The sequence below is a fragment of the Gnatocerus cornutus genome, chromosome 8, assembly GCF_029298725.1.
Source record: "Gnatocerus cornutus isolate USDA-ARS CGAHR chromosome 8, icGnaCorn1.1, whole genome shotgun sequence".
Taxonomy (NCBI): Eukaryota; Metazoa; Arthropoda; class Insecta; order Coleoptera; family Tenebrionidae; genus Gnatocerus; species Gnatocerus cornutus.
Window position 1 is genome coordinate 15,568,273 of NC_142240.1, and position 22,487 is coordinate 15,590,759.

The 22,487-nt window shown below is 36.5% G+C and overlaps 6 protein-coding genes across 9 annotated transcripts in view; 4 read left to right on the plus strand and 2 right to left on the minus strand.

Annotated features, from left to right (window-relative positions):
* Positions 1-9,827, plus strand: part of LOC148170324 (LIM domain only protein 3-like) — a 50,422-nt gene extending 40,595 nt beyond the window's left edge. For 2 of the 3 annotated variants that reach the window (XM_088043226.1, XM_088043227.1), the window contains exons 3-6: positions 6,622-6,904; positions 7,738-7,863; positions 7,956-8,097; positions 9,533-9,827. In XM_088043226.1, the coding sequence (XP_087899352.1) occupies positions 6,622-6,904; positions 7,738-7,863; positions 7,956-8,097; positions 9,533-9,724 (743 nt within the window). In that variant the 3' untranslated portion in view covers positions 9,725-9,827. The remainder of the gene's footprint in view (positions 1-6,621; positions 6,905-7,737; positions 7,864-7,955; positions 8,098-9,532) is intronic. The other variant, XM_088043228.1, reaches the window with a different exon arrangement.
* Positions 9,828-10,613: 786 nt separating this feature from the next.
* Positions 10,614-12,602, minus strand: scf (Calumenin B scf). 2 transcript variants are annotated; one of them, XM_088043225.1, is made up of 3 exons: positions 12,452-12,602; positions 12,070-12,292; positions 10,614-11,750 (listed from the first exon to the last, which is right to left on the minus strand). In XM_088043225.1, exons 2-3 carry the CDS (start codon positions 12,288-12,290, stop codon positions 11,009-11,011), a joined length of 963 nt encoding a protein of 320 aa, XP_087899351.1. In that variant the 5' UTR covers positions 12,291-12,292; positions 12,452-12,602; the 3' UTR covers positions 10,614-11,008. The 2 variants fall into 2 exon arrangements, with proteins under 2 accessions (XP_087899351.1, XP_087899350.1); XM_088043224.1 differs by having other exon boundaries at positions 12,437-12,602.
* A 532-nt stretch (positions 12,603-13,134) lies between these two features.
* Positions 13,135-14,162, plus strand: LOC148170330 (uncharacterized protein C13G5.2-like). Its single transcript, XM_088043060.1, has 4 exons — positions 13,135-13,251; positions 13,309-13,592; positions 13,644-13,824; positions 13,874-14,162. Exons 1-4 carry the CDS (start codon positions 13,236-13,238, stop codon positions 14,131-14,133), a joined length of 741 nt encoding a protein of 246 aa, XP_087899186.1. The 5' UTR covers positions 13,135-13,235; the 3' UTR covers positions 14,134-14,162.
* On the minus strand, positions 14,134-15,843 carry LOC148170331 (lipase member K-like). Its single transcript, XM_088043059.1, has 7 exons — positions 15,574-15,843; positions 15,343-15,520; positions 15,175-15,289; positions 14,887-15,130; positions 14,680-14,838; positions 14,402-14,632; positions 14,134-14,356 (listed from the first exon to the last, which is right to left on the minus strand). Exons 1-7 carry the CDS (start codon positions 15,727-15,729, stop codon positions 14,204-14,206), a joined length of 1,236 nt encoding a protein of 411 aa, XP_087899185.1. The 5' UTR covers positions 15,730-15,843; the 3' UTR covers positions 14,134-14,203.
* Positions 15,844-16,491: 648 nt separating this feature from the next.
* On the plus strand, positions 16,492-17,575 carry LOC148170332 (uncharacterized). Its single transcript, XM_088043910.1, has 2 exons — positions 16,492-16,917; positions 16,966-17,575. Exons 1-2 carry the CDS (start codon positions 16,870-16,872, stop codon positions 17,569-17,571), a joined length of 654 nt encoding a protein of 217 aa, XP_087900036.1. The 5' UTR covers positions 16,492-16,869; the 3' UTR covers positions 17,572-17,575.
* A 2,058-nt stretch (positions 17,576-19,633) lies between these two features.
* LOC148170333 (uncharacterized) lies at positions 19,634-20,506 on the plus strand. Its single transcript, XM_088044273.1, has 4 exons — positions 19,634-19,678; positions 19,727-20,322; positions 20,353-20,356; positions 20,387-20,506. Exons 1-4 carry the CDS (start codon positions 19,634-19,636, stop codon positions 20,504-20,506), a joined length of 765 nt encoding a protein of 254 aa, XP_087900399.1.
* The last annotated feature ends 1,981 nt before the right edge of the window (positions 20,507-22,487 follow it).

The following is a 22,487-nucleotide window of genomic DNA, read 5'->3' on the forward strand; positions in this document are numbered from 1 at the left end:
ATAAACTCAATCTAGAAGAGTGCGAGACTCTCATCCGGAATTGCTAACCGGACCCCGGACTATCGTTCGCCGTTTGGTCTTCCACCTAACGTAATAACTACAGAGAACCTTATTAAGAAACTTTGATATTACATAAAGGCGGGCCGTAATACATTGGTAAAGTTTGACAGAGTGACGGATGAGGTGGGGAAACACGTGTGTGCAGGAAATCATTGGTCTCTCGAGTGGAATTAAACGCGCGCCCTCGAGACTCTAAACGACGCCGAAAGCTAGAAAAACAATTTTAATAAACCACAGCTCTACCACTTTACTTAAAAAACGTTTAGTAGATGGCGCCAGTGTTAACGACTCACGACGAGTGGAAATCTCCGACAGTATAAAGAGCAGAAGGTCACAACTCGTTTCAGTTTTTCCGGTGCGACTTTGGCTATTGAAATGCGATGATTAGATTCGGTCGGGTTGCGCGGGGTTGCGCTGAATAAAATTTAATTAATCCTGTGAATTATTGGCAATTTGTGCCTGCGCGAAATAATCATTTCGACATTGCAGTCCCGGTTTATTTACTCTTAAATTAAAACTATCGTAATTATAGTTGGAGAGCGTGCAGAAGGAAATGTCTCGAGGAGGGTTCGCAGAACGAAAATCCCATAATTCGTCTTCATATTGCAAGAGTTTCATTAGGGATGTTTGTGAATGATGAGGATCTGTATCGAAATAGCCTGTAAATATCAGATTATGCGCTTATAATTAAACAGCAACGGGGAATTACGTGTGTAAAAGTAATCTAGGTTGGACGTGCTCTCGCACTGCGAACAGATACTGATCTTTTTTAATTATCACTTTAATTAAAGTAGGCTTTATATTGTAATTTATCGCTCTTTCTGATCCAATTTCCATCTCATTACATCAATTTAAATTTTAACTGCTTTTCGTTTATTTACATGTTCTTCAAGTCTCGGATGCTTGGCCGCCAGCCAGATGAATGGACCAATTCTTATACAACCACTAATGCTCTGAATGCGAATTCTTTAATTTAATGCTTCTTTTACTTGTGTTTAAACTGAAAAACTGCGTCGGCCAATAGCGATTTGCAATTTAGTTGCAAGACTAGACGTTTCCTATACTACCACCACATATAATTCTCCAGATAAAACGCCACTCTTTATTCACAACGACGATTCTATCATTCTTTCCGAACAGATTATACCACACCACTGCATTACAGGATGCTATAATTGCAAGCCAACTCTATTTACATAAATAGATACAATTTAAAGCACTTTGCAAAATGGGAAACCTAATTACTTTGCAAATTATAAGAGCTGGCATTTTGTTTCGGCGGAAATTACATCGCCTTTTTTATTTACCATTCATCATCGACATGCTGGTACTATCGACCATTTATTCACAACAAGAAAACATTTGATACTGTCATTAGCGTAGCAAGTAGCTGCATCTTGAAATGTTTAGCTTAACCTGTTGATAAAATCCGCGTGTTTTGTCCTTTCGCTATTAATCCCTCTTCCATATTCAAGTTCCGGTTTTGATGAAATTAAACGAAGATTGAAAAGGTTATGGCAACTCCGGCGGTCTTAAGCGCGCCTGAAATAATTTCAATTGGGTTTTTAATAAAGCAAGATCCTTTAATGGTTCTATTTGTTGGCTGAACGTTAAATAATTGGATAAATGAAACCTGTTCGGGTTCCGGAGGCAATGAATTGATGAAGAAATAATTGCGAGTTTCATTTAAATTGTTGGCTCGGTTAAATTGCATTCTCTTTGCAACTTATTAAGGAAAGATATCTGCATGTGTGATCTTCCATCGAGTTTGTTGAAGATAGAAAGTCGAAGAATTTGATGGGAACTCAAGTCGAGTGTAATTTCAACGATTTGAGAGTAATGAGAACTGGTAGGTTTAAGTTTCGGGGTGTCCTGAGGGTAGGTACGTCTTCTCCAGATGATGGTAGTTCTGTAATCTTCGAGTTATCTGAGAGGTGTAGTTAATATGCACCGTGCAACCTGCGGTCAACTTAATGTAATACGAAATTAATGCACAGGAGAATTTCCTTGACAGGCTATCATTACGTATTAGCCTTAACGAGTGGAATCGCATTGCAGTTTCCCAGATAAACACAAAATCTCCATTACTGCGAAAAGAAAAAGGCCTATCCTTAATTATAGCTCGCTAATTAAAAATTTATTTTTCATTTGGAAACGTTAATTAAAATTTCTGTGCGATATAAAAAGTTGTGTAGTAAACCAAGACGGACGAAAACAGTCTTAATCTCGCTTTGAAAATTTAATTTGATTATTAAAAATTTAAAGTCTCGAATGTTAATTAAATTGCGTACAGAAAGAAAGGCTAATGAAATGTCAGGACTCGAGAGAATGTGATTAATTGTAGGGATCAGCCAGCGCCTTGGGCTGGACGAAGACAGAACGAAGCAACGAAAAGAAAACCGATTCCTGCAAACACCTCGCTTTCGCAGGACGTAATCGGTCCATGAAAACAGAAAAATACACAACGAAAGAAACTAAACAAAACAAAATAGAAATATTTTGAAATTTTGACTCCACTCGTCCAAATGATGGCGATTCACCCCTTCCCCGTAACCTCACACTCTTCACGCTCGCGCGCCACTCACTGCCATTAAATCTCCGGAGTTAATACAAAATGCATTTGTTGTTGTTCCATTATGTAAATGAAAACTCAAACCACTCTCGCAAACGCGTTCCATCAACCCGCCATAATGCATTTCCGGAATCTATAAAAAATCATTCCTGCTCGAATTTATTAACCCTCCATTACCGTACCCTGAGAAATTAAAAAAGCCAGCGCTTGCAAATTAAGATTGTAGGTGTGACCGGGAACTCCTCGAGCAAACAATTGTACCAAATTAACACACAATACGATCAAAATGTAAATGACATAATCAGCATAAACTGTTAGAATCGTTATAATAGAGATTTGATAGAGACTAATTCCGAGAGAGCTTTGTGCCTACATCTGTAACTGGCAGGATCGTTAAAATAAGCTCAACACGAAATCCGTTGGCTCAAACCAACCATTCACTCGGTCTGTCATCACCCGAAAGAGGCGGTCCTGCTGTATTCGGAGCTTTTCCCTTCCAAATATTCAATTGAACCATCCGCGAACACTCCATTAATCATTGAATAATAACGCGGAAAACCTTGTTTGGCTCAAAGTGTCATATTTAATTATTTTTACGCAACACCCTAGATATACTCCCCGTTGGCAGGAAATCTTAGGGTGGGCCGCAGCGACCGCAATTAACCCAGACCTTTAATTTTATGTTCTAATTTCACTAAACTAACAATGCATCGATAACAGAGCAGGAACTACTGAAGAAAATAACGATTCAATCACAATTAGCTCCGATTAATCAACAATGGTCTCTTTTCAAAATGTGACATTTATGACTCTAAACAATTCATCATAAATTTTACAACATTCATTACAATACCTTAATTATTAGAAAATATTGCCAGAACTACCCATCCGTATACAACCAGTCATTAGATAAAATATAACCCATTTAAAAATGTCCTCCTCTTCGGTACAGCGAAATTAATATCTTCCATAGAAGATCTTCCTTCGTAAGTGAAGCCATTAACATAAAAGAGCGCATGTATTCAGTAGCTCTCATATTAGCGTTTTAAGTAAACAAACCGGAAAACATCTCTTTTACACGTCTATTGTAATAGCAGGCATTATTTATGTTTGTAATTTACATACGCAGGTACTGTAATATCATACGAGCAACTAATTACTTAAGTGCATACTTTATTAAAAAGAAAAAACTCATTAGCCGGAGTTTGTGCTGTTACAACTTAATGTTAGTCAGGGTGGAAAGAGAGAGAACCTCTCTGAAACAAGCAAATGAATTTTTTAATTTGGTTAATGAAAATTGAATTGTTTTAATTCGTTCATGTCTTCTCCTCATTACTTACATGCGGAGGTGTAGACCGAGAGGCTTTTGTAATTTTTAGGGGCGAGTGCAGGGAGCTTCGTAAGCATTGAAAAATGATTATGAAATTCGATTCGCATGGGAATGAAGTGTTGAATGTAATCGCGACCATTATGCAACACAATGGCCTCCAAACCCGCCGCCGTCGTATTCTTCACGAGTTTCTTTTCTGCATGCGCGAAGATTTGTCTAGTTAAATTAGCCGTTGCTTTAATTAAAATAGTTTAAGCCGAATGAGAAAACTGATGAAAACAAGCTCGCGAGTAAAATGGCTTTATGTATTCAAACGGAGCCCACTATCTTCTTAATTTCCGCCTTCAGAATTATTTTCTAGAATTAGCATATTATGCGAGTGTCATATTTGAAATGACGCCAGCAATTATGTGGCGCGCGAATTTAACGACGCCCGTAATTAAATTTAGCCAGTGGGTTCGAATTAAAAGCCACCGTTGAAGAGGGCTAAGTGTCTTGGTACTGATTCGCACGACCATTTGTCAATGTCCCGACGATTTAAGGACGAATTTGCACACCCTCTTTTATACCGAAACATAACGGCATTGTTCGCGCTGATTTTCGACGACGGTTTCAGAGGATTTAATTAATCCCGTTCGAAATGAAAACCGAGACGCAAATATGGGGAATTCGCCGAATATCGTTTTCTCTTCCTGCAAATTCGCGCCTTCGTACAGAAATTGTTCAAATACGTACTTAGTTCAGGCAGAAAAACTTGCGGAAAATAAGGAGGCAAAAAAGAGGGCTGAAAAAGAACGCTGCTCGAGGATCATTCGCGAGTTCATACACAACATTCTGTTTCCGATTTTCTAAGCTCCAATTTTTCGAATTTAAGTTCGAAGATGTTTAAAAGTTTTGAGCTCTGATTGTGTTTGAGCTTGTGGTTCCTCAGACAATAATGCATTCTTCAGGTTCAAGTTCTCAAAGCCATGTCTCCCCAGTTCTTCAGATTTAATATTCCAGCTTTGGTATTCTTAAATTTTTATTTTCTTTGATCAAATTCTAAAATCTAAAAAATTTGAAGGAACTAGAAAAAATACTCTAAAGAAATATGTATAAGGAACTAAATAAGGAAATAAAAGAGACTTAGAAAGTGTCCAGAAAATAGAGGCAAAAACAAGGAATAGAAGAAATCCAAAAAAATTTCGTTAAAAAACGAAAAAAGTAAGAAGGATTGCAGAAAACTTACTACAAAAACGTCCAAAAACTACGATATTTAAATATTCAAGGAAATTTAAATTTTCTATAACTTATAGCCAAGAAAAAATTTCGGAACCTCTTAGAATCCAAAAATCTAAGAACCTGAAAAACCTGAAAATTTGAGGAATAAAAACCTGAAAACTCAAAAAGTTTTTACCCAATTTTTTTCAAGTGCGGGATCCAAAGAACCAAAAGTGAATAGAAAATTTAAAAAAAGCTTAGAGAAATTGAGGGAGCATGGAAAACCTAAACTGTAATGAAAAGAATCGAAGGAATCCAAAGGGGATAGAAAAATGTGCAAAATTTTATTGTCATTCAGTTAAACCCGTAATAAACGATTTGTTGGGAGCACCGGCAGTCTAAAGCACGTAAGTATTTCATTGTGAATGCGTAGCCCCCTCCTGCGAATGTATCAATATTAAAACAGTTGCATTCCGCGATGGCATTATAATTTCCTCCAAAGAAAAATTCTCACGATTTTATGAGTCGTGTCAACGCAGCAGGAATGAGCCTCAACACCTACATAACGTCATCTATAAATTATCAGTACAAGTAGTGCCACGGTGGTACCACCGCACCAACAGCACGGATCTAATGTTGTTTAAACGCTTTTCAAATTCCTTTCCCAGAAAACAGAAACCGTTATCGTAACAATAAATTCTCGAATTCTTTTAATGACTTTTCTCCATGTCGTACTCGCGTACGATTTTCCATTTACCTCGTTTCTGCGTGTCTGTATTTTTGCGTCCTGATTAAAATGCCTTCACACGGCTGCGAAATAATTATCGTCCGTTCCATCATTGCTATGTAAGTTGTGATGAAAGTCATCTCTTCGGTGTGAGGTGGTGGCGTTTGCCAATTACACTGCTGCGTAGGTACACACTAGTTTAATTAAATCGGCGATTGTAATTCGCCAGGCGGAATAATCTCATATTGTGATCTGCGCTTCCACTCAGATACTCCTGTTTATCAATTTGCGTCTCGACGAGTAAACACTGAATGCCGAACTAAAACCCACACCTCATTAACGGTGATTCCAACGATTGATTTGCGTGGTGATTTGAAGATGACAGACAGTACCAGCGTCTTCCTGACCACCACACACACATCCCTTTATACAGTTCCAGTCAGCAGTTTGCAAATTACATTTTCGTGTTTCGCTCGGTTCGAATCCGATTCGCAGCTCCGTACTCTCGCAAGGGCCATTTGTCAGCAGCCATTAGCGGCACTTTGCAAGCGGGCGCTCGGTGACACCCTAACAAGCGGATAACTGAAATAAAGAGCTCACCTTGTCTCCCAGGAATTATCCCACCAGCTCTTCCTATCACCTTCGGCCCATTCGTTACCATTTCTCCGCGTTTGATTTAATACAGACCTAATGCATATTTATTTCCAGAAAAGTAAAATTCTACTTTTTCAGAGTCCGGTGGGGAGCAAGCGGCCAACGGAAGAGCGTCGGTGGCGGTGGCAGGCCCAACGCCGGTGTCAGTTTCAACAGCCGCCAACAGTGCTGGGGGCGGCGGAGTTAGAGAATGTGCAGGCTGTGGAAAAAGGATCACGGAGAGGTTCCTGCTTAAGGCACTGGATTTGTACTGGCACGAGGACTGTCTCAAGTGCGGGTGCTGCGACTGCAGGCTGGGCGAAGTCGGGTCCACGTTGTATACGAAAGCCAATCTCATATTATGCAAGAGGGACTACCTCAGGTGATGAAATTAAAAAAATCCAGTGCATGCCAATGTTTGTTATATACGTAAATGGTATTCAAAAATGTGGGAGTAAAATTCGCCACGAAACTTCATTTATATTCAAATTTAATGAATCTCGCTTACAAGAAATAGCTTTCCAACTTTGGCCAGAATTTAAGAAAATCCATCTGTCCGTGTTTTGCGGTCGTTTGGTCCTGTTGAAAAATTTCAACACCGCGGAGGTGGTGAAAAATTTAAATCACAAAACCAGTAATTAAGCCTCGACCGGGGGTAGATTGGCTCAGATAAAAATTAATAATGGATGTATGTGTTATAGAAACGTGATGGCAGTGGTGGTGGTAGAATCTTATTCGAAGTCAATTTGGTGTAATGTAATTTTTATAGCACGCTATAGCTATAAATTTTATAGCAATCTACACGAGGAAATTGGTGTAGCACGACAAGGACCTTATAAATATTGGATCGAATTGCTTTGGCTAATCATCTTGCGGTTTTCTCTTTCAAATTACCATTCAAACAAATTGATTCGGTGCAAGTTTAATGAGGGACGAAAAAAACCACCCCTTGAGATCACATAGCAATCCATAAATAAATTATGTCGGGATGACCTCGACTTCCAGGAACAACCGCAATTACTAAAGGAATTTATTTGTTGGCGTGGTCTTAAGTAATTGAATTTTTTAATGTTTGCAAGGAAGTAAGAAATTTCAATATCGCCCCGCCACTGGACGATTCGATGATCAGTTCACTGAACGCCATTTCCACATTTTAGCCTATCGCAATAAAATTAGCAATTTATCATACTGTGCTGATAATCTGTTTACTTTTAGGCTATTTGGTACGACAGGATACTGTGCGGCTTGCAACAAAGTAATTCCAGCATTTGAAATGGTAATGAGGGCAAAAAGCAACGTTTATCATTTAGAATGTTTCGCTTGTCAGCAATGTAATCACAGGTACGTTGAATGTTTCATTGTTTAATGGTGCAAACACTCCATTTTACGCATTTCGGTCGAATTGACAGAAATAAAATTGTTTTTTTCTACAGGTTTTGTGTCGGCGACCGGTTTTACTTGTGCGACAATAAGATTCTGTGCGAATATGACTACGAAGAGAGGCTGGTATTCGCAAACATGACCTACAACCCCAGCAGTTTAGCCCATATCAGAAGGCAAGTCAGTAACCTACAGGTACGCTCCCGTCCGAAAAGTTATAAAAATCAACTCCCTGCTCCCCTTACACGAAACTTCCTAAATTACATTGTCGAGACTGCAACATTTTAATTTTCTAAACGCATTTGCACTCTCACGAGGCTAGTGCTTTGTGCACTACAGCGTATAATCTTGATAGGCTATATAATCTCGAATAAATAATTAATTTCATTATGCGCTCTTTTGCAATTCCAGTCACACCAACTCCACTGTGCTCATTATGCCGTTTTAAAACGAATTAATTTAATATTTCAAATGGAACTGTTTCCATAATTAATTTGATGACATGGAATTGTTATCCTTTTTATTGACAGAAATTTATTATTATAAACATGTCGCAGAAATATGAATATTAAATTACCTGGCAGTTTCAACATACGCCTCGATTATCGGTTAATATTATATTTAAGTCAATCAAATGTGAAATATCTAATTTTGCGCGTGACAAACTATTGCCGGGAAAAGCGACCATAACTGCCAAAGCTATAAGGACAGGCGCCAAAATTAACGCTTTTGATCAAATTATACGGCCCCGACTGAAAAATGTTAGAAAACGAAAGCACAATCCATTCCAAATTTTCGAATTTCAAAATAATAGAAATTTTTCTTATTTTTTTATTCTTACCTACATTAGCATTTACGTTTTTATTTCGATTTCGATAATTTTAGGTATTTAATACGACTTTGCAGTATAAGAAATTTTCGAGCCTTAAATGTTCAAAACGGAAATATCATATAATGAAATTCTAATTTCCATTACATATTACGATACAAAATTTGAAACTTTGAAGGGTTATAAAACTATGAATCTAAAACACAATTTGAATAATGCAATTTCCATTAAAATTACTCCGTGCAATTTCATATTGAGTTTCTGTCATAATATTGTTAAATTAAAAAGGAGCTAATTTCAAATTTTGAATTATAACTCAAAACTTGAATTTTTGGATCAATATTGGTTGAAATTGGTCAAAAATGGAGTAATTTTGTAAAGGACGGGTAGTATTTTTACTTGTATAATAAGTGTCCAGTGAGTCGCATCAAAAGTTTTTTGGTCGTCAACTCTCACCGCTAATCGTCCATAAAAGTCGTCACCGCACACAGAGAAGGGCGAGTTGTTTGTTGATGGTCTGTACGGTCATAAAATAATATTTGTTGTATTTTAAAAGCGGCCATCACGCTAAGAGCTTCATTCAGTTGCTTTTAGCTTTCAAACAAACCACTTTGCTGAAAACTTTGCTCCAGTCCATTTGCTCGCGCCATTTAATGATTCTCATTTATCGCTTACACAGTGTTATTTTTAACGTTTTATGAAGCGTCCGCGGCGAAACCGTTCCATTATCACTCACCCTCAATGCAAATCCGCCCCGTTTGGACGTAAAATTTTGAGTACAGGATGGTTGATCTCTTTCAGCCAGCGGGCGACAATCTAAACGGTGTTGGTGAAGGTAGACTTCTGACGACCCCATCCTGTTACAGCGAGAAGAACTCGGACATGGTCCTGGGAGGCCCACCGCGACAGCCCATTAGCACCAGGGACGACGGCTCCAGTGGCTATGGCAGTCCAGATTCGGAGACGTTCGAACCGCCTCCGCCGCACCAGTGACGCCGGATCACCAAAAGAAACTCTTCGAATAAGAGTGCAGTGCAGTGCTCCGGAGGAAGATCTCATACGTGCTAGTCTACTTGCCAAAAACTAATCGACTTTTTCAGTTTTTCACACATCTTGCATTGTATACGAGGCACCTTCCATTGGCATTTCACAAGCTGCTAGTCATCTGTGTTGCCCCAAAATTCTTTATTTTCCTTTTGACACTTTCAATTTCCTTACTGAACCTCTGGAAGGTGTAACCTTTAATTGCCTTCTCCAAGTCTTGCAACGTATGGCCATAATTTCTTGGAGGGGGCGCTCTTATTCATGTATACTAATTTGTGGCCTGTTGAGATCACTCAGGTGTCATATAATTTCCGAAATGCATGTTTATCTTGCCCTCAAAGGGTGTATGTAAATATACTAAAATAAGTACACACTTTGTGATTCGATTGTATAATTTGTAAAAAAAATCATAGGACTTCCTTATTATGTATGATTGTGTACCATTCGCGCTAATGATCCAAAATCGTTTATTTTGTCATGTGATAACGAAATTCATTCTTAGATGTAGTTTCTTACAACAAAAGGCTTCTTTTTATACATATCTTACGCTGTTTATGTTTCATATATTTTTATATAAGTTAGTACCTATGCTATTTATGTGGGAGCATTAAGATTGTTTTCTTGTACGTTACGATCTTGTATATAATAGTTATTATTGAATAAATGTTGTCTTTTCGTTAAATACAACGCATTTTTTAAGTGTGTACATTTATAATAAAGAAACTGTCTAATCATATCTATTCCTAAAAAATACGTCTAGTATTTATGTAACTACGCAAAAAACTAGTCCGCTAATAAAACAGGACTTTACAGACCAAGAAAAAAACAATTTTATCGATTGTTTTTTAATTGAATGATTTATTGATAAGTGGGAACATGGTATACAAAAATAACATGTGAGCACCAAAGATTCATTAAGTATACTCAGGCCTTAGCCCCGATGCCAACGACCTAACATAATTGACCTAAATTAGTAAATGCTTTGGCCAATGGAATGGCACATAAATACAACACCTACACTTAATCTCGTTACACAATTAATAAATTTTAGTATAACACTGCAACATCAAATACTAAATGAAGAACACTTTCTTTGCATCATCCCGTTTGATCTCTTTTCACACTTAAAACTAAAGGATGGTCAAAGAATATAAAAGTACTTAAACATAATAAGCAGCATCTTTGTTGAGATTTTTGGTAAATATTGGAAGACTGACCCTCCAAAGAAATAATTTAAAATTCGTCATGTCTAGCTAGAGCTTCGCCGAAATCGGTGGCTTGTGAGCCTACAAACAAATCGTACTTATTTATAATTTCATCTTTTGTGAGTTGTTCGTCGGCGTCGGAATCAGCCTCATAAATTAAATGTCTTGCTTCGGCTTCAGCATGGTCAAAATCTTGGGGTAAAATCCAGTTCTTCACCTCTTCATTGTCCATAAAACCATCACCGTCTTTATCTCTGTAAGTGTTAAACTGCTCCCTCTCATTATTCACCCATTCTGGTTCTTCTTCGTTTTCATCTCCTCTGTACATATCTCCAATGTACTCCTTCAGAGAGATCCTTCCGTCGCTGTCTTTATCAATATCCTCCATGGTCTCCTGGACGACTATATCCTTCATATGATCAGATTCCTCGGGATGAAGGAAGTGGGTGAACTCTTCTTTAGTAAGAGCATCATCGCCGTTGGAGTCAGCGATCGACCACCTTCTACGATCCCTCTTCAACATCTGTTTGTAAGAGAAGCCTTCGCTGTCTTTTTCAGCTTCTGAAGGGTCCATCGATTCTAGGAAACCGTAAACGAGTTTTTGATAGCGTTCCCAAGGGATTGTTTCTGCATTATCGGGATTGTGTTGCTTCCATTGTCGTTCCACATCTTCAGCGATGTAGCGTTTCTGAGTGTAACGAATCCAATCTTTGAGTTCTTCTCGAGAGACGTAACCGTCATTGTTGTTATCGATTTTATCGACGATTAAACTGAGGAAAATTCATTATTAAACAATGTCACGGTTGGCGGTAGGGATAATTGGGTTTACTGGAAAGGTGATTGATTTCCTTATCACACACTCATCTAAATTTTGAGCTAATCGAAATTTATTCTTGGGGACACGTAACACTTAACACAGTTTCCGGCTTGTTAGGAGAAAAAGAGCCAAAAAACGACACATTTTCATGTGTTTTGGCCAATTCTAAAAAATGAACACTCATTCCTCATACATTATGTAAACTAAAAACGCAACCTTCAGGTGGCTAGGTGAGGATTGTTTCTAGGAGCAAAAAATTAAAATGCACTCACCCCAATCTCCTTTTGCTTTCTTCTGGGGGCAACTGATCGAAAGTCTTTGCTTCTTCCCCCAAGAACGCTTCATGATCATACTGAGTATTGTGGTTCTCACTCTGGAAATGTTCCTTGTCACTTAACTCCCTATCAAACACCCTGTCTTTCTTTTCTTGCGATTTCGGCAGCCCTAGGGCCGCAAAAGCCAAAATGAAAATCAGTACAAGTTCCATCTCCATCACTAGAAAACACAATAGAATGAGACTTCCTGTTGACGTGGTTAATAAACTCGTGGTTTTCTCATTAAAACTTGGGCCACATCACCAATCAAACCACCCACTTTTGAACGTAATTACGAAAATACCGGGCTGAAAACAAAACTAACCTCAAAATTTCTCACCGATAGGGATTTTGGTCCTAATTCAGTTGAGTTTTTAGTGGAGTTGAGGCGGAAGATTTGAAGTTAGGGGCAACTTCCAACTCATCAACTTCGGTTTGGATGCTGGTGAGATGTAAACAAAGAAGACGGGGAGAGTAGAAATGGTTTGCGTCTGAGGTAAAACCCGGAAATAATTTTTTAATTAGTTAAAATAATTCACGATAATTTATATATAAATTTACGTGTAGCATTTAGACAAACATAAAATTAAAAGCATTTAATACACTCACAATTAAATATAAAGATCAAAAATAATTCTGCTTTTGTTCGTACTAGTTGAGCTTGTTGTTCATAGATGGCGACAATAAATTTAAACTGGAAGGCCCTTTTCAAAATTGAAATATTTCCATTTATTAGTTCTATCTGCAAAACAAGTATTAAGTATTGAAATAAAATTTTGTACACTAAAAAAATCAAACACTTTGTATTTATTTATCACTATATTTTTAAAACAATTCAATCAGTTAGTAAAAAAAACAACCAGTGGCTAAGGTCCTAATACCGGTTTCAAATTCATTTATTAAATAATTGCCGAATAAATTCGTATAAAAACGAAATCAAACATATTGGTGGTTGCCTATCGTACATTAATGCAGAGGTGGATCCCCCTTTTACGTCTTACTTATTATTATCCATCAGCAATCGGGGTCAACCGCAGTTGTATTTAGTTTGTTGCGGAAGTGCGTTAGAAGTACAACGTTTTTTCAGTTCTTCCAACATTTAAAATCATTTTTTCTCATACAACATGAGTAACGAAGATGGTGAGTAAAATAAATCTCGCTTTTTGAGTAGTTTATACCAATCGACGCAAATTTTAGCTTCAAAAAATAACAAATCCAAAGGAACTGGAACAAAAGTGGTCAACGGTCTTTTAAAAGGCGAAAAAGGCTTTACTTCTTCACATAGCTATGCGTTGAAGTTTAATCCCTCAAAATCATGTGTTGTCAGCGTATTGGATAAATCCATTAAAGGAAACAATAATTGGGTGATCCGTTTTGATAAACCGCACCCAAATTTCACCAACTTCGAACATATCAACATTAATCCTAAAATTTCGGGAATCCCAGACCCGCACCTGAAACTACCCCCTGGAGGTTTGAAGGTAAATTCCATAAGTAAAATATCACTTTGTTATTTTTTTATCTACTTACAGGCCGCTGAATACACATCAAAAGCCTGTAATGTCATCAATAAAGTCGCACTGCCTTTAACCATAGCAATAGATACAGTCCGAGTGGGTACTGCAATTTATAAAGACACTAAACGGAATTCATCCAGAAATACTGTGGAAAAACTGGCAGAGATAGGTGGAGGCTGGGGTGGTGGCTTCGGAGGCATAAATTAACATTTCTTAAAATTATTGCTAATTAAGAAAATTTGCAGGAGCAGCAGCAGCAGCTGCAATTGGTACCGCTATATTCCCTGGTGTTGGTACTATTGTTGGAGGAATTCTTGGTGGAATCTGCGGTGGTATTGGTGGAACATTAGCAGCTTCCGGTGTAACCAATCTTGTTGCTGATAAATTCGATTACGATATCAAATATATCGTATGTGGTGAATGCCAAATAGTATTTAGATGGAAGATGTATAAAGAGAAAGTTCCAGTTTGCCCACAATGTCACAAAACAATTAATATAAAATAGTTCAAAAATACAATTTTATTCAATTCTGAGAGACATTTTATTATGCCTACCTAAAAACCAACGAAATCGCTCATAACTTTTCCAAAAAACTCATTAATTTATCTACAAATATCTCCCTTCGGTGTAGCCCCAAATGATAATCCAAATGGTTCAATCCTTCTATCTTCCAGTGTCCGTAAATCTGAGCCTCTTTGGACAAATTTTCGAACAAATGCTCACAGTCCTGGAAAAAGTCACCACTATTTCATAAATCTACAGATCTACTTACTTTAAGAGACACCAAAGTGTCGTTATAACTTGACACCAGAAGTGTGGGTACTGAAATTTCTTTCAAAGGATACAACGGGGGAGTCTTCTGCCCATAAATTTCCATATTTTTTGTCCCACCGTAATCATACATTTGAAACAAGCTTTCGGTATTGGCAAGTTGTGAAAAATGCAGCAAAGTTTTCCACGAGAAATTATTCTCGTAAATTAAACCATCGTAGTTAAAAAAAGTCTGAAATTACTTCATAGCGTTAAAAAATCGCTAAGATGAAACAATACCGGATCCGTCTCAGCAGGGGTGTATCCACAGAACGCCCAAACAAAAACATTTACAATGAATAGAACAAACGGGAAGAGCCGCAAGAATAATCTAGAAACGGGAAGAAGAACTGGAAGGAAAATCAAAGGACTTCCTATCTTCAGAACGTCCATCAGCGACTAAAAGTCAGTTCTTCAAAAACATTCTGTTAATACATCTCTCAATACCTTAAGCACCGGTGCTAAGCTCTGAAAAACAAAAATATAACTAGTCGCGTGTTGAAAATACGCAGGGGCGGCGAGAAGAATCATAGTTTTAAGATATTTACTCGCTTCTTCAGGTTTCAAAGATGCGTAAACCAACCCCATCGCAGATCCCAGTGAATGTCCGAAAAAAATAACTTTAGATCGAGTTTTATTCTGGATTAGTTCCAGTTCGCTGTCAACATCGTATAAACCCATTTCATGGAAACTACAACAGGGAGTTTAAAAAAAGTTAAATTTTTAAGTCAGTACCTGAAATTCCAGTACTCAAAGTCGCGATCTGTCAAATTCACGTGTTTATCAGAATAGGTTGTTCCTCTTTGATTGGCCAGCCAAACATCAAACCCCTTGTGCCACAACGTCATCGCTGAAATCACGTACTCTGTCTACTCTATTAATGGAACGAATGAACGAACGTACCTAAGGAGTTGTTTCCCTGCCACAGATAAATGTGGGAGTATGTGGCTATGGAATGGTGGAGGAGAATCACCCCTTTTGGGTTTATCCGTGGGATTCTAAACATTCTAATTATATATCCATCTTCAGTGGTAACATCATGGGTTTCCACAGTCCCAGCATATTTTTCAATGAGCGTAGGCTAAGAGAAAATGTTTAGTACATACTTATTTTTAGGATCTAAGAGAAACTCACCGTCTCTATAGTAGTATCAGGGTCATAGTAACAATTTTCGTTGTCATCTGGATGATAATAATCCCGGAAATGTCTGCAGACGTTGTTGTAGTTCGATGTGTAACATCGTGACATTGGCTCAAATGCAGACAACACTAATAAATATGTTAGCAACATTGGCGATCTTCTGCAAGGGTCAACAATAATAATGACTGTTGGTAGGGGAAATGATCGGTGTAGACTAGACGTGAAAGAGCCAAAGTTATTAGGAATACTGATGAACTTTACACAAACAAGAGATAATCCAAAACAAAATGGGGATTTATGTCAATGACTTTAAACTTTGATACCAATGTCAAAAGCGTAAAGTTAAAAGTGATTTCAATAATTTTGTGTATTACTTTTATGTGGACAATTATAGTGCAGTTTTTGTAGAAATTGTAGCGATAAAAGTTAATTTTAGTCTTGCAGCGCTTTGCCTTAAATGCTGCTCCAGTTCCTTAGAAACTTTAAGTGCATTCTTAATTTTCTAAAAACAAAAAGAGCCTTTGGAGAAAGTTCTTTTTAAAAACCATAAAAAAGTTGCATGCATAATTGGTTGCCTGCTTTAAAACACAAAAACAAAAAATTTACATTTGGACTTTAGGACTGAAAATGTTGATAAAGTTTATTATTTTACCATTCTTCCCATTAATATCAGAATCAAAATTAATTTCAATCAAGATAAGAAATTCGCTTAATCTGATAATTCTCCCTGCGGTAATTAACGGATTGACTTGCATTTACATCAATACGTTAATCGTATAATCCAAATTGCGAAAACTTGGAATTAATTAAAATGCAGCCATAAATTTTAATAAAAAAGCGTGGATTAACTTCTTTATTAAATTAGCACGATTACTTGTATGAAAATTCTGATGTTGGATTAATTCAAATTTCTCCAATTTAAGATGATAGCTGCAATAAAACTTCTATTCAATGATTGTATAAATAAACGTATAATATTTAAATATCGTCATGAATACTTACCCTTTTAACAACAAAATTACGTTTTAAAACTACCAAGAATGCTTCAAATTCACGACACTACGTCATCGATTATCGATCTTTAGATTACCTGCCAATCAATTTTGCAAGAATCTCTTTAATCGTCTTGACGTGATTAGATTTTATTCTCCAATAATTACATAATCGCTAATAAATTAGTCCGATTTTGTTGTCAAAAATCCCGATAAACTAAATCTCGGCCCCACGAAACTCCTATAAAAGTTCCCAGCAACCTCCACTTTCCAATCCAGTCAACGAAACAGCACAAAAATGTCTAAATTCACTCCAATCGTCATTCTCATCACTCTCTACTTCTCGGTACGTTTGTTCTTCTTTTTCTTTATAAAACTAACATTTTTTTCTTAGTCATGCCATTTGGCCACTGTTGATGAAGCCCGTGTAGAACTCGACATCTTACGGGAATCCTCAGATCAACACTTGGCAGTAGCGGCTACTAACCACACTCTCATGTCCAACGAAATTGACTACACCTCCATCTGGGCGAAAGAACATGGTCTTGCGGAAATCCAGAAGAAAAGTGAGAAGTTCTTAGCGAAACTCCGCGCTGAAAAAACGAAAACCCACCGATGTCGAGGATCGCGTGAAAATGCCATTAAACACTTCCAGAAAACAAACTCTGAAGAACTTCTGCTTTGTATTGAAGACCAAGCAAGCGAGAGTGTCAATGGAATTTTTAGGATGAAGATCTCTTTGGGGGATTACGTGTCGAAGGCTATTCATGATGAAGAAAAAAATATTATTGCGTGTGGACAGTATGACCATTTGTGTCTTGATCGGGTTGTTGCTGATATTCGAGACAAGATTGATGCTGTTGCTGCTGTTATTGAAGATGAGCTTACCATTAATAAGTACGCGACGGAGGTGCAGTTGGATCATATCAAGGATTGTGCGTATCAGAGTATTGCCAATGCGCAGCTGTCTTTGGAAACGGTTTCGAGTTGCTTGTATTAGGGCTCCAAGGGGATTGAGAAAGTTTGTAGGTGAAGGTGGAAGTTAATAAAAGAATTTGGTTTATTTCTGTGTGTTCTTTCATTATTCCGAAAGAAAATAAATTAAAATTAATAAATATTGCTAATTTGAATAACAATAGTCAATTTTACTTACCTTGAATGGAAAATATTATCTACTTACTTCATATTTCCTATTAAATTTTAACAATAAAATATTTCCATAGATGAATATCTTCAAACTTCAAACTTTGTTTACATCGTATCAGTGAGTTTTATCAGCTTCTGTAAGTATACATATTATAACAAAGAAAATAATATCTTTATGGTGAGTTATTTATCAGACTTTTTGAAGCCAGATTACCACTATTTATTCCTTACAAGGTGTTACTATAGTAGATTCATTTTTTATAAAAAAAAGCGTAAATGCTAAGAGATTGAAAAATTCATGAATTTATTATTAAAGTAAAGCATCTAAAACAATTAAAATAAATGGAACAGACAGACAATCTTAAGAAACTAAATTATATAATGTAAAATTGTATACATAGATTCAAAGAAGAATTTGAAAAAAAAAAAGAGATGAAGGAAAATATTCACAAATCCTAAGAAAAATCAATCAGAAAAATTAAGAAGACCGAGTAAGTCTAAAAAATAGAAAATAAAGAAAAATAAGAGAATCTAAGAAAAATAAAAAGAGAAATTACACAGAATTCTGTAAAAATCTATAAATAATAATCTAAAGAGACTGGAAAATACTGTGAAAAATATAGAAAGAAACTCCATATAGAAATAATATAAGAAAAATCTAAAAAAAAATGTTACAAATACGTATTGAGAAGTTCTAAAGAGAATGGATAAAAGATTTCGGAAGAATGAAGGATCATCAAAAGTAAAAATAGATCTAGAGAATCTAAAGAAAATATAATAAAGAGAATGTAAGGAAACTTATAAAATCATACTATTATTGTTTTTATAAATAAAAATTTCCAATCTAAAACCAATAAAACGCCTTTATTTTGACGTATACATATCGTTTGTTTCTACCTTCGCTAAATATTTAATTTAATAGAGGAAACCAAAAATACGCCTTTCTTTATCTACTTGTAGGAAAAAAATAATGACTTACAAATTCATATTTTGTTTATTTGTTGGTAGCACTAACTTATTAATACAACTTTAAAAAAAATTACATTTTATTGAATTTTTCGTCACATAAATGACCAGGCTAAAAAATTCCAAACATGTGGAAAAAATCTCGGATATCTCATAAATTCATAACGTTTTTGCAACAAAATACCACGTCCAAAAATACTTACTATTTCTCCTTTGGAACCACAACACAAATTCGTCTTTTTGTACATTTTCATACATTTTTCTACATTTCTGAGCACACAGTGCACTTTATTTCAGGTGACACTTAAATATAACTTCTATAAAAGTTACAGGATTAGAAATACGCATAAATTAATTTTCTTAAGTCACGATAAAGGTTAATTAATATTCCGGTATTAGTACAACAATTAATTATTTAATAAACCCAAAGTCCATTTATATTTAAAATTATATCATAAGATCAAAAACAGGCGTCCAGTGAGTTTTGCAATAACTTCGATGTTGGTAGGACTGCTAATAGATACTAATAGTGACAAATTTCTATTCCAATTATTATTATTGTTGGGAGGCTACTAAAACACTTTTACAATTGTTGAGAATCATTTTATTTTGCAATTTGTAGTACATATTATGTTGGTAATAACTCTATCTGACAATTTGAGGTTAAAACAAAAAGACAAATTCCCAACATGATCCTATAATAAACAGTGCTACCAACATACTCAACGGCCTTTCTTCTCAACCATCAATTAATTTTGAACTTAATATATTATTTATTTAAGCAAGAGCTTATTTAGCATTAGCTCACCAAACAATGAACCTTTATCAAACCGATTTATTTTAATCTCTTTTCTCCATGATCGTACGATTAAAATCAACATTTTCCAGCTATATAAGCCCCAAGTAACAAAAACAGCTCCAATTTCAATTTCCAGCGCGACGAACTCAGAATGAACAACTTCCTCATCGTTTTAGTGGCGGCCCTGGCTGTTCAGGTAATTATCTCACTGTTTTTTTTTTGTTTCAAACCATTTCCTTCACAGGTCTGTTATTCTACCACCGTAGAAGACGCTGAGATCAAACTCCACGAATTCCGAGAATCCGCTCATCGCGAGATCGAAAGAGCTTTCAGTGAACAACTCAGAGTATCAAATGACGTCGAGCAAGTGGCTGTTGCTACTAAACACAAAGGGGTTGAAGAAATTGGAGGAAAAACGCACAAATTCGAGTCGAGATTAAAATCAGATGGAGGTGTTACCTACAAATGTCGTGGTGCAAGGAACGATGCGTTCCATCACATTGATAAAATGCATAAAAATGAGTTGACACGGTGCGTGGATCAACAAACTAGGCAAACTCTTGAGACGCTCAACACGCAGAGATTGGCACTGGTGGAGTATGTTTGGAACGCCATTTTCGAAGAAGAGAAACATATTATTATGTGTGGAAAGGATCCGAAGTGTTTAGCCGCTGCTATCTCTGATATTGTTGAAAAAACTTATGAAGTTGGACAAGTCATTAAGGAAGAAGTCCAAATTGCTAAGCATACCAGGGAAGAAGAGTTGATGGCGATTAAAGGATGTGCTAGCAGACACACTGCTAATGCCGAACATGCTCTTGGGAACATCCCCACTTGCACGTACTAAATGACTTTATGAAACTGCTAAAGATATGTAACTTTTAACACAAAAAATATAAAATAGATGCAAGAAACAACTGTCATTTTTAATTTAGATAAGATCCTCGTTTTATTCAATCCAACGATCGATGTGATCAATCGTTTTCAGTTACAACCCTCATCACATTATCAACCCGCCGCATAATGCAATGTTATGAGTGAACACACGTGTTTTCGATGGTATCACCACCAGAGAAGTTCACAATATCATAAAACGTACGTTTAGAGTTGTCGGTGCGGGTACCTGGACAAATACAAAGCACACGTTACACCTTATCTGATTCTAATTCATATTTCGAATCACGTGCTTTTCTAAACATCTGTCAAAGAACCCTTTAGTCTTACTCGCACACATTGGAGAGTGCTCGAAATGCTAATTTGTCGATACCAACCCATATCGTTGCATTTTTATAGTTTGATGAACTGATAAGAGCGAAATTAAGTAATTACAGTGTTCAGGTCAGTCAACGAATTCTCTTAGGTCAACGAAGTTACATTAGAACCAATTAGATGATGTAACGAGATTGTGCATTTTCGAGCGTGTATTATTTCATTTCACGCTTCAATTTGTCCATATGGCAGATGACACGACTGGGTGTCATTTTCGTCTAAACGGTTATTAATTTGTCCCTTAATATCGAATATCGTGGCATATGGGTATTGGAATTCTAGACACTCGATATGGTACTAGAACAGATGGTACAGTTTTGCATCAATTTACCTACTGTTATTACGAACATAATCGTCTGGTAAATGATCCGGACGATTATTAAATTTATAGTCCATTTATATTAATCGTGCAGACTATAACTATGTAATGGCGTCTAAGTGAATTTTTAACAGAAATTAAGAAGAGCAAATAATACAATAATTACAAAAGTTTATGACTGATTAGGAGAAAACTTTGTTAATCTAACAAAATTATTGAGTAATTTCACCAGCTTAATGCTTTCATTGTTATTAAACCATAATTAAATTTATTATAATACCTAATAACTTTTCAGCGTTTTGCAAAAATAAAATAAATTGTTTTGGAGGTTAAAGTCATACGTTTGTTTGTCATAAAGTCTGTGAAGCACTCTTTTATGTATTTCATTATTACTGTCATTTTTGACAGAAATGATTGAAATTTGCACGTCAAATTGACAGTAATACATAGACTACACTTTAATTTTCAAATTGTCAATAAAATTGTGTCCAAAATGATCTGATCGCCACTGTATACAGGGTGTCCCAGAACTCACGCCTAGCCGAAAAAGGGCGGATGCCGACAGCAATCAAGACGCCAAAAATGCAATTTGTTTTGTCCTGATGTGCATTAAAATTGAGAAATTGCTTAACGAAACTGACCAATCCCAGACGCTCAAGCACAAATAATATTAACGTTGCTAGGTTTTATAATTAAATCCTAAAAAGGAGAATTGATTTGGTCCACTACATTTTTATAACTGACATCTAATGTCAATTTGACAGATAAAAACCACACAATGACGGTTCTAAAAAGAACCCTTTTATTACAACAAGAAACAGAACAAGGCACATGATGTAATAGTTAAATCAAATGCTTGAACAAACCACCATTATTTTGGACACACAGATGAGCTCTTCTAACCAAACTTTGACATGGTACGGGTGCCGGTGATCTGTCGCGAGAATTTTTTGTACAGAAGATTTTCCGATTTCTAACTGGCGTGCCACAGTCCAGATACTTTGCGTGGAGTGTTCATCAACCGCTTCCAAAACGGCTTCTTCATTTTCATCAGTTCTGGCCTGTTTTGGTCTCCACCAACTTCGCGCCGATCTGTTATTAATAACTGATCAGTGTGTCCAGCCCGAGAAACAACACTAAGAATCGTTTTGTTGTCCGGATAATAATCACGACCTGGAAAACGTCCTCGGTACGTTTTGCTGCTAATACTAATTTCGATAGCACTCTTCAAAAATACGACGCATTTCGAGGCATTCTGCCGCCGAGTACTCCTGAACCGTTTTAGGATATTTGTTAACACCAAACACCAACTAGGAAACCACCAAGCGAGGGAAACCAAAAAAAACGCCGTTTCACACTCCACTTGGATTTTCACTGTGTCAGTTGTCCTCCAGGTGTGTCTCTTGTCATTCAACGC